We start from the raw sequence: 11405 nt of genomic DNA, 5'->3' as shown, positions 1-11405 counted from the left end.
TTTTAGCGCAGTTAAGTCAGTTGCCACTTGAGGAATTATGACCATCATCTTGTCAATTTCAGTTGAATGTGAATTTAAGACTTCAAAATGTGACAAGCTAGTGTGTAGCTCATGGCAGCAGTCAATACCTCAAATTAACTGTTAAATCTCCAAGATATTTTAATTTATAAACATTGACATTACAAAAAGTAGCTGGGTTAAAAGGAGGTAATTAGATTGGAGTGCTGCATTGTGTTGGAAAACATTCAAGTAGGGCAAGGTAAGCCTAATCTCCAGTTTGATTAGTTTCTAAACCAAGCACAGGTACCCAAGGGATATAGATAGAATTTACAGTGCAGAAGGAGGCCATTCGGCCCATCGAGTCTGCACCGACTCCTGGAAAGAGCACCTACTCAGGGTTAACACCTCCACCCTATCCCCATAACCCAGTAACCCCACCCAACACTAAGGGCAATTTTGGACACTAGGGGCAATTTATCACGGCCAATCCACCTAACCTGCACATCTTTGGACTGTGGGAGGAAACCGGAGCACCCGGAGGAAACCCACGCACACATGGGGAGGATGTGCAGACTCCGCACAGACAGTGACCCAAGCCGGAATCGAACCGGGACCCTGGAGCTGTGAAGCGATTGTGCTATCCACAATGCTACCGTGCTGCCCACTAATGCAGATATTAAGAAGAAAAATAGTTTCCTTGCAGTGATATACTGATGCAGCTCAAATGTTTCAAAACTGGTTAGTTACCTACATCTTCAACGGAAATGACCATGGACTACACAATGAGCTGATGCAAACAAACACTCAAAAAATATGCACTCGAGTCGTTTTTTTTAATAATTAGCAATATCCAAGTACAAAATTAAGGGATTTCACCGGAAATAAATTTCTGGATTGCAGCAACTAGTAAAGAAGTACCAGGAACTATTTTCTAAATCAAAATCCAATTACAATAAAAAGCAATATCCATGATGTAAAACACCTAGAAAGAAACAAATAAAAACGTACCCACATGGGGCAATTCAGTGCACCAGGTATTAAAATAAATTCTATTATATCACATTATACATGTTAAAAAATTGATGCCCTTCAAAAGTCAATTTATCATTAAATATTTTGAGATCGATTTATCTCAAGATCCGCCCTGCAAGCTCTTTTTGTAGTCTTGCAATGTTAGCATCGAGGGTTGCTAAAACTAGTCCTGAATCTTGCTCATCATGAGAATTGAATGAAGAAAGATGACATACTCCAGCCAGATTTTATAGATCTCTAATCAGTACTTGAGAAACTTGAATCTACCATTGAAATCTTGTCTTTATGTAATTGTGTCCTGTTTTCTTTGATATGAAGAGGTGTACATAAATTTAAATTGGATTTTGGAAGGCTGTAATGTTGTCTGGAAATCAAGAACAGTTATGTCTAAAGGTCTTAAATTAATCTGATTATTTTCTGCCATGCCATTCTCGATGAATAATCATTTACTGCAGTCTTTTCCTTTAACTTGTGAGTGTTGGATATTTCTTCAAGAAGAGCTTTTTCTGTTTTTTCTAACCCATCTGGATACACGTCATTATCACCATTCCATTATTTGAACTTTCATTGTTTAGTGTAAGTTATTTGATCCAGTGTTCAATTGTACAAATTCTTCCTTTCATCAGGTCATTTTCTTGCTTGGAGGCATTGCCAACTAATGGAATGTATGTGGTCTCATCCAAGTTAGAGTCCTCACATCCTCTAGTAGTATGATTTTCAGACTGTGCACTGTACCTGGAAAAGCTTGTGAGTGAAGATTTTGCTGACAGACCATTACTTTTCTGTGGCTGCAGTTGTTAAATAAGGTTGAACTGGAATGGTCAAAGATTCAGATATTTTACATGATGACAGAGCTGCTGCGTCATATTCAGAATTAGTATCCAAATTTTTCAGATAAACTGTCACAGAGCTCAAACCTGAATCATCCTGTAGCTGTTTCTCATATTCCTGCAGGAGGTTTCTAGTAAGTCGAGATGTGGGTTTGGTTTTCATGCAATCTATGCTAAGATCAGAAGGAGTCTTGCCATGCTGCTTTGCAGGTTTCTGTTAAAACAAAACAAGCAATATAGTCAGTTGATGACAATAGTTAACATTCCCACCATTTATGAAAATAACTAATATTACATCAGTGAGTAGTTACCAAAATTGAGTTCAGGAACAGGAATACCCCTGCAAGTTGGCGGTGCAGAATGAGAGATACAAGTTATGATAAAATAAATTTGAATTTCTGGTCTATTAGCCATTTTTGGCTTTTGCATAGATTGTGATCCGGTACTGACTAGATTTTGGGAGAGAGAGAGAAAAAGAACAAATGAGTGTATGCTGGGAATCATGACACAGCCTGGAATCATGACCATGAAGTTGAGCCATCCTGTTCTTGTTGCTGAAATGCTTTAAAAGCAATAATCAGGATGTTGTCACCCTGACTAAGCTGGCATTTACTGTTACAAAAAGGTGGCAGTGGGCTTTCTTCAAATGTTACTTTTCATGCCAAGGACATGTGACCCAATTGACAATAAGGAACAGCAATGTATGTCGAAGACATGATGGAGCATGACTTAGAACATACAGTGCAGAAAGAGGCCACTCGCCCCATCGAGTAAGCACCGACCCATTTAAGCCCTCACTTTCACCCTATCCCCGTAACCCAATAATCCCTCCTAACCTTTTTTTAAATAAATTTAGAGGTACCCAATTATTTTTTCCAATTAATGGGCAATTTAGCGTGGCCAATCTACCTATCCTGCACATCTTGGGTTGTGGGGGTGGAAACCCCAGCAGACACGGGGAGAATGTGCAAACTCCACACGGACAGGATCCAGGGTCAGGATTTTGAACCCGGGTCCTCAGCGCCGTAGGCAGCAATGCTAACCACTGTGCCACCGTGCTGCCCCTCCTAACCTTTTTTGGTCACTAAGAGCAATTTATTATGGCCAATCCACCTAACCTGCATATCTTTGGACTGTGAGAGGAAACCGAAGCACCCCGGAGGAAACCCACGCAGATCCACGGGGAGAACGTGCAAACTACGCAGACAGTGACCCAGCGGGGAATCCAACCTGGGACCCTGGCGCTGTGAAGGCCACAGTGCTATCCACTTGTGGTACCGTGCTGCCCTGGATAAGAACTTATAGGTGATTCCCGTTCCCATGCACCTTCTGACCTTGTCAGTCTCATGTGGGGGATTTTGGCAGTGTTGCCGAAAAATCCTTGGCAAATTGTTTCAGTGCGTCCTGTAGATAGAACTGTTCGAGGTCATTTTCTGATACTGGACTATGATATAAATTATAGGTGGCCCTGTAACTACATTTGTGCTCCTATGTTACTTTTGAATAGTTCTGATGAGACGAAACATACTCATTGGCTTAGATGCCTGTTTAGAGGAGGCAATTTGTAGAAATAGATAGTGTATACACGATGCTTGTTAATATCAGAAAGGACACAAAATGGCTGTTAGCTATTAAAACAATACTAAAGACACAAAATGGCTAAACTAGCCACTTTCCTTCAACAATAAGTTACAAACTGTGTAAACTACCGTATATACTCGCGTAACATGCGACTTTTGAGCACCTAATTGAAGCTAAATTTTGGGGTTGCATGATACGCGAGGTACAAAAATCGCGGGTGTGAAATGCTGGCCAAGATAAGTCACATAGCATCCAGCTGGCTTTACTAGCGTCGTTCAGCCACTTGCCGTTTCCATTCATAAAAACAGAATGGAAACGTCAAGTGGCTGAACATCTTCCCATCAGAATACTACTCTTCAGATTTTGACCACAGCATTCTGATGGGAAGATGTTCAGCCACTTGACGTTTCCATTCATGTTTTTTGAATGGAAACGGCAAGTGGCCTGAACGACGCTAGTAAAGCCAGCTGGAAAGCTGTTCGAATCGCGAACAGCTTTCACAGCAGAATCCACTCTGCAGAAACACACACAATATACCATTTGGAAGTTTTAGTTTCCAAAATTTAATTCACAAAAAAAGTGACTCGCATGATACATGAGGTATACCATAAAATCATGTTTTGGGGACGAAAATTTAGGGGTCGCATGATACGCGAAATCGAAGGATACGCGAGTATATACGGTACCTCACGAGAACCTAGGGAGTATTCAACAGCCGCTGACAACAGCTTCACAGAACAAGAAATGCTATGTGTCCTGATAAGCTCAAGGACCCCAGCTGTAGACAGAACATATTATGTAGTCTTGAGTGACTTTTGCATGAAGTTAGAGGCAGTTAAGACAGCACCTACTTTACCATATATGTGATAACTGGGCTGCTAAAAAAATTGATCTGACCATGCATGTAATGACAGTTGTGACGTGAATATAGTTGATTGATTGTATGTAAATAAGAATACACCTAATTCCGCCCCTTGAATCCCCCCTTAAAGCTGTATATTAACCCATGTGAGCCTTAGCTCAAGTGAGAAAGGGTGCTGTCAATAGGTCTGCGGAGCCTCAGGCCTTTCTCCCAGAATTCTGATATAATAAACCTGCTTTTTAAATTTATACTGAGGCCTTTGTGTGAATATTTTCACCTCTAACAGAACACACGCGCCATGGTACAGTATGCAGTGCTGGATTTTGTTTATTCTTCTAACAGGACCTGCGGTGCCATTGGCTAAGCCAGTTATTTATTGCCCACCCCGAACTCCCTTGAGAAGATGATGGTTAGCCGCCTTCTTGAATTGCTGCAGTCTTTGTAGTGTAGGTACACTCATAGTGCTGTTAGGGAGGGTGCTCCAGGATTTTGATCCAGCGACAGTGAGGGAACATTGATATAATTCAAAGTCAGGATGCTTGTTTGCTTGGGAGGGAAGCTGCCGGAGAAATTCTCATGTATCTGCTGCCCTTATCCTTCTCGTGGCAGATTTGCGGGTTTGGAAGGTGCTGTTGAAGGAGCCTTGGTGAGTTGCTGTAGTGTCTCTTGTAGATGGTACATACTGCTGCTGCTATGCATCGGTAGTGGAGGGAGTAGATAGTGAAGGTGGTGGACGGCATGCCAAACAATTGGGCTGCTTTGTTTTGGATGGTGTCGAGCTTAGTGAGTGTTGCTGGAGCTGCATTCACCCAGACAAATGGAGAGCGTTGAATCAAACTTCTGACTTATGCTTTGGGGAGTCAAGCGGCAAGTTATTCTCTTTAGAATTCCCAGGCTCTGATCTGCTCTGAGAGCCACAGTATATATTTGGCTGGTGCCGTTCAGCTCCTAAAATGGTAACTTGAAGGATGTGGACAGTGGAGGATTCATTGATGGTAATACCATTGAATGTTAGGGGGAGATGGCTGGATTCATTCTTGTTGGAGGTTGTCATTGCCTGTCACGAATGTTATTTACCACCCATCAGCCCAAGACTGAATGTTCTCCAGGTCTGGGTGCATGTGGGCATAGACTGCTTCAGTATCTGAGGAGTCACAATTATCAGTGAACATACCCACTTCAGACCTTGTGATTGAGGGAAGGTCATTAATGGAGCAGCGGAGGAATTCCTACAGCAATGACCCGGGACTGAGATGATTGACCTCCAACAATCACCAACATCTACAGTTGTTATAGGTATGACTCCAGATGACACAAAAATTGGTGGAGTTGAGGATAGTGAAGACGATTGTTAGAGGATACAGCAAGATATAAACTGGTTGGAGTCTTGGGCGGAGAAATGGCAGATGGAGTTTAATCCGGACAAGTGTGAGGTAATGCACTTTGGAAGGTCCAATGCATGTGGGAATTACACAATAAATGGTAGAACTCTTGCGAGTACTGATAGGCAGAGAGATTTGGGTGTGCAGGTCCACCAATCACTGAAAGTGGCAATGCATGTGGATAAGGGGGGTCACGAAGGCATACGGCATGCTGGCCTTCATCAGTCAGGGCATTGAATATAAAAATTGACAAGTCATGCTGCAGCTGTACAGGACCTTAGGCCTCATTTGGAATATTGTGTACAATTCTGGTTGGCACACTACCAGAAATATGCTTTGGAGAGGGTACAGAAGCGGTTTACTAGGATGCTGCCTGGTATGGAGAGCATTAGCTATAAGGAAAGGTTAAATAAACTCGATATGTTCTCAGTGGAACGACGGAGGTTGAGAGGCGACGTGATAGAGGTCGACAAGATTATGAGTGGCCATGGACAGAGTGGATAGTCAGATGCTCTTTCCTTGGGTAGGAGAGTCAAGTATTAGCAGACATAGGTTTAAAGTGCGTGGGGAAAAGTTTAGAACAGATGTGCAAAGCAAGTTTTTTTTTTTTTACACAGAGGGTGATAAATATATGGAACACGCTGCCTGGGGAGGTGGTGGGAGCAGGTATGATAGACGCATTTAAGGGCATCTGAACAAATATATGAATAGGGTGGGAATGGAAGGATACAGACTCCGTAAGTGCATAGGGCTTTAGTTTAGGCAGTACCATGGTTGATGCAGGCTTGGAGGGCTGAAGGGACTGTTCCTGTGCTGTATTGTTCTTTGTTCCAACTGGTGGAGTTTTCCTCCTTATCGGAAGGCAGTAGCATAGTAGTAATGTCACCAGATTAATAATTTAGAGTTTCAGATTAATGCCCTGGGAGTTGAGTTTGAATCCCATCATGGCAACTGGTGGAATTTAAATTCAGCAAATAAGCTAGACTCAATAATCTTTCAGCAAATCCATTGTCGATAGTCATAAAAACCCATTTGGTTCACTAATGCCGTTTAGAAAAACAAATCTACTGTCCTTACCTGGACTGGCCTACATGTGACACCAGATCCACAGCAACTCTGAAATGGCCTAGCAAGCGACTCAGTTGTATCAAACTGCTATGAAGTCTACACAAAGAAATGAAACCAAATGTATCACCCAGAATCGACCTCGGCACTGGAAACAACAACTGCAAAATCCTCCCTACTAACATTTGGGGGCTTGTGCCAAAATTAGTAGTGCTGCCCCAGAGAGTAGTCAACAACGGCCTGATATTCACGGAAGAATACCATACAGTATCCCAGACACCACCATCACCATCCCTCGGAGTGACGTATCCCACCGATAACACAGAACTACCAAAGTGGGTGGCCGAGTGGTATTCAGGAAGAAAGAAGTTGCCCTGGGACTTCTCAGCATTAACTCTGGAGGCCACAAAGCCTTATGGCATCTGCGCAAACATGGGCATGGAAACCTCCTGCTGACTACCACATTCACCCCCCCCCCCCCCCCCCCCCCACAACTAATTAATCAGTACTCCTCCATGTTGAACAGCACTTGGAGAAAGCACGGAGGGCGAGTAGGGAACAGAATGTACTCTGGGTGAGGACTTCAAACTCCATCACCAAGAGTGGCTGAGTAACACTGCGACTGACCAAGCCGTGGAAGACATAGCTAATAGATCAGGTCCGTGGCAGGTGGTGAGGGAACCACCTATTTAACCTCATCCTCAACAATCTACCTGTTATAGATGCATCTGTCCTGGACACTGTTGGTAGGATTGACCACGGCATAGTCCTTGTATTCATTGAGGATACCTTCCATTTTGTTCTACTGCACTACCATCATGCTAAATAGGATAGATTTTGAAGAGATCTTGCAACTCAAAATTGGATATCCCTGAGGGCCATCAGCAGCAGCACTATACAACCATAACCAGTAACCTCATTACCCGGCATATCCACATGTCTACTATTACCGTCAAGCCATAGATCAATCTTGGTTTAATACAAGAGTGCAGGAGGGCATGCCAGGAGCACAATTAGGTATACCTATAAATGAGGTATCAACCGAGCAAAGCTACAACACTAGACTACTTATATGCATAATAGAAAAAGCAGCGTACAGCTGACAAGAGCTAATGAATCCCACAACTGATAGATTAGATCTAAACTCTACAGTCCTGCCTCGTCCTGTTGTGAAAAATGGTGGACAATTAAATAACTAATTGGAGGAGGAAGCTCCTCAAATATCCCCATTCTTCATGATGGGGGAGCCCATCATATCAGTGCAAAAGACAAGGCTAAAGCATTTGCAACCTTCAGCCAAAAGTGCTGATTGGATAATCCATATGTTTAGCACAGGGCTAAATCGCTGGCTTTGAAAGCAGACCAAGGCAGGCCAGCAGCACGGTTCGATTCTTGTAACAGCTCCCCGAACAGGCGCCGGAATGTGGCGACTAGGGGCTTTTCGCAGCAACTTCATTTGAAGCCTACTTGTGACAATAAGTGATTTTCATTTTGTTTTTCATTTCATCTTGGTCTCCTCCCAAGCTCCCCAGCATCACAGATGAGTCTTCAGCCAGTTTGATTCACTTCACACTATATTAAAATATGGCTGAAGGCACTGGATACTGCAAAGGCTATAGTCCCTGACAACTTTCCAGCAATAGTATTGAATGATTTGTGCTCCAGACATAACTGCACTTCTAGCCTAGCTGTTCCAATACAGCTACAGCACTGGTATCCACTCAGCAATGTGGAGACATGCCCAGCTATACGCTGTCCACAAAAAGCAGGACAAATACAACCAGGTCAATTACCACACCATCAGTCCACTCTCGATTATCAGCAAAGTGATGGAAGGAGCAGTCGACAGTGCTATCAAGTGGCATTTGTTCAACAGTAACCTGTTCACTGAATGAGTGGATGATGTGCCCATCATGCTGAATGGTATTGACCTCTTAGAAAGTTTTGTTAGATTGCATCCATCCAGGCAGGTGGAGAGTATTGCATCACACTGACTTGTGCCTGAGTGAAGAAGCTTTGAGCAGTAAGGAGACAAATCGCTTACTGCACAACACACCGTCTCTGACCTGCTCTCGTAGCCATGGATTTATAGGTTGATCCAGTTGAGGGTCAGATCAATCGTGAAACTGAAGAGGTTTATGGTGGCAAAATAAAATTGATGGTGCTAGTTCTATTAAATGTCAAGGGCAAGTAATTAGACTCTCCCTTGTTGAAAGTGTTCATTGCCAGACAGTTGGACGGCATGAATGTTACTTGCCACTTATCAGTCCAAGCATGGACGTTTATCAGCATGAATGGCTTCATTATCTGAGAAATATGAATGTAGCTGAATACTGCAATCATCAGTGAACATAGCCTCCTTCTGGAGAGAAGGTAATTGACGAAGCAGCTGAGGATATCTGTAACTCCCTGCAGTGATGTCCCAGAGCTGAGATAATGGAACCGGGAATAATAGGAACAGGAGTAGGTCATTCAGCCCCTTGAGCCTGCTCTATCATTCAATTAGATCATGGCTGATTTGTGGCCTAACTTCATTGCAGTGTTAATGTAAGCCTACTTGTGACACTAATAAAGATTATTATTATACCTGCCTTAGGACCATATCTCTCAATCCCTTTGTTCACAAAAAAATATTGATCTCAGATTTAAAATTAACTGATCTAACATTAATTGCTATTTGTGGAAGAGCAAAATACTTTTGTGGAGCTTTTCAAGAATAGGTCAATCTTAATCTACAGAATGAACAACATCCTTAATTTGAAATACCTCGTGCTCAGTTCTGCCCAGAAAAATAAATCCTGCAGATTTTCTCAAAGGTTAGAGCAGATTTGCAAATCGTATGTGTAGTGGGGAGATGCTTTTGAAGGTCGGAGATGGAGCTACAGAAGGTCTACAATTCTATAACCCAATCTAGTGCTGAATCTCTGACTCATACGCACACCTCAGTTAGAGACCGGTGAATTCAGTCTGAAACATTAACTGTTTGTTAATTTTACATCAGTGTTCAGTGTAATTGTGTTTTAGTAATTTCTTATATTTTTTACTTAAGCTGTAATTTAATTCTAAAATTAACAATGTAATTTTGAGACTCCTTTTCAGTAATGATCCCATCCAAATGCATTTCTCAAGCTATTGGATGTCAATGAGGGCCATCTAGTGGTCAAAATTAAAAAATGACAACAAAATAAAATGAAAAAATAGGGATTAGAAATCTAGGACATCAAAATATCATGGAATATGCAGTAATAATAGACATTAAACATTTACTACATTGTGAAGTTATGGAATGCTTCATGCCAGGTGTATAAAACAAAAAAATAGAAACATGTCATATTTAAAGGGAAAGTAATAGGTGTTCATTAACATGTTGTCTTCTTGTTACAAATTAAAAGAAAGAAACAGCATGTGTCCCAATTAAAAATGTAAAAAGCCAGCACTGACTCTACACATCCAATAACAATTTGAATTTGGTTGGAATTTTTGCATCCATCACCTAAAAAGATATGAATTTCCTCACCATTTTTGGCACATTTCTAGTGTGTAGTCAAAATGCATTTAAGAACAATCAGAATTAGGGTGGGACTTGTGTTTTGGTCCTTTGGGCCTGCACTGTCATTCAGTGTGATCATGGCCAATCTTCTATTTCAGCTCACCTCGCACTATCCTATCCTATTCCCTTAGTATCCAAAAATCTGTTGATATCCGATTTGATTATACACAGCACAATACGTCCTGTGGTAGGCACTCCAAAAATTCACAAATCTTTGAAGAAACTTCTTCTCATTTCAGTCTTAAATGGTCGATTGGTTGATCCCTTATTTGTAGACAGTGATGACCCAGCAGCTACCCGGTGAGGCCCCTTAAGAATTTAACGTTTCAATGAGATCATTTCTCATTCTTCTAAACCCAAGGGAATATAGGCCTGGTCTACCAAATCTCTTCCTATCAGACAATACTCTCATTCCAGGAATCAATCTGGTGAACATCCATTGCACTCTTCTTCTCTCTCTCTCTCTCTCTCTCTCTTCCCCCCCCCCCCCCCCCCCCCCCCCCCCAAGGCAAATATATTCTCCCTTAGGGACGGAGACCAATACTCGACATTCCAGGTGTGGTCTAACCAAAACCTTATAGAATTGCAGTAAGAGCGCTTTACTTTTATGTGCAAATTCCTTTTTTTTTAAATTATTTTTATGAACGTTTTTTCAACCAGAATTTTGACATAACAGAAAAATAAACGAAAAATATTTAACAAAACTAGGTGGCTGTTATCATTGTAGAAAAAGAAAATATACATTAAATAGACAATTTCCCCCACCTGAGCACCTCCCCCCCTCCCCCCCAATTGCTGCTGCTGACACCTTTACTGCTACCCTAGAAAGTCAAGGAGAGGTTGCCACCGCCCGGAGAACCCCAGCAAGGATCCTCTCAAAGCAAACTTTATTCTCTCCAGACTGAGGAACCCAGCCATATCACTAACCCAGATCTCCACGCTTGGGGGTTTTGAATCCCTCCACATTAATAGGATCCGTCTCCGGGCTACCAGGGAGGCAAAGGCGGCCTCTTTCGCTTCCTGCACTCTTGGATCCTCCGACACCCCAAAGATCACTATTGTTGGACTCTACTTTACCCGCATGTCCAATATTCTGACATAGC

At 42.2% G+C, this 11405-nt stretch overlaps 1 protein-coding gene across 1 annotated transcript in view; it reads right to left on the bottom strand.

Annotated features, from left to right (window-relative positions):
• Nucleotides 1-814: 814 nt before the first annotated feature.
• Nucleotides 815-11405, bottom strand: part of ccdc14 (coiled-coil domain containing 14) — a 79510-nt gene continuing 68919 nt past the window's right edge. The window contains 8 exon segments of the mRNA XM_038789527.1: nucleotides 815-1146; nucleotides 1149-1236; nucleotides 1238-1407; nucleotides 1409-1467; nucleotides 1470-1563; nucleotides 1566-1814; nucleotides 1846-2045; nucleotides 2048-2076. Coding sequence (XP_038645455.1) covers nucleotides 1108-1146; nucleotides 1149-1236; nucleotides 1238-1407; nucleotides 1409-1467; nucleotides 1470-1563; nucleotides 1566-1814; nucleotides 1846-2045; nucleotides 2048-2076 — 928 coding nt within the window. The 3' untranslated portion in view covers nucleotides 815-1107.

Source organism: Scyliorhinus canicula, chromosome 2, assembly GCF_902713615.1.
Source record: "Scyliorhinus canicula chromosome 2, sScyCan1.1, whole genome shotgun sequence".
Classification (NCBI taxonomy): domain Eukaryota; kingdom Metazoa; phylum Chordata; class Chondrichthyes; order Carcharhiniformes; family Scyliorhinidae; genus Scyliorhinus; species Scyliorhinus canicula.
This window is presented reverse-complemented; position numbering and strand designations above follow the sequence as displayed.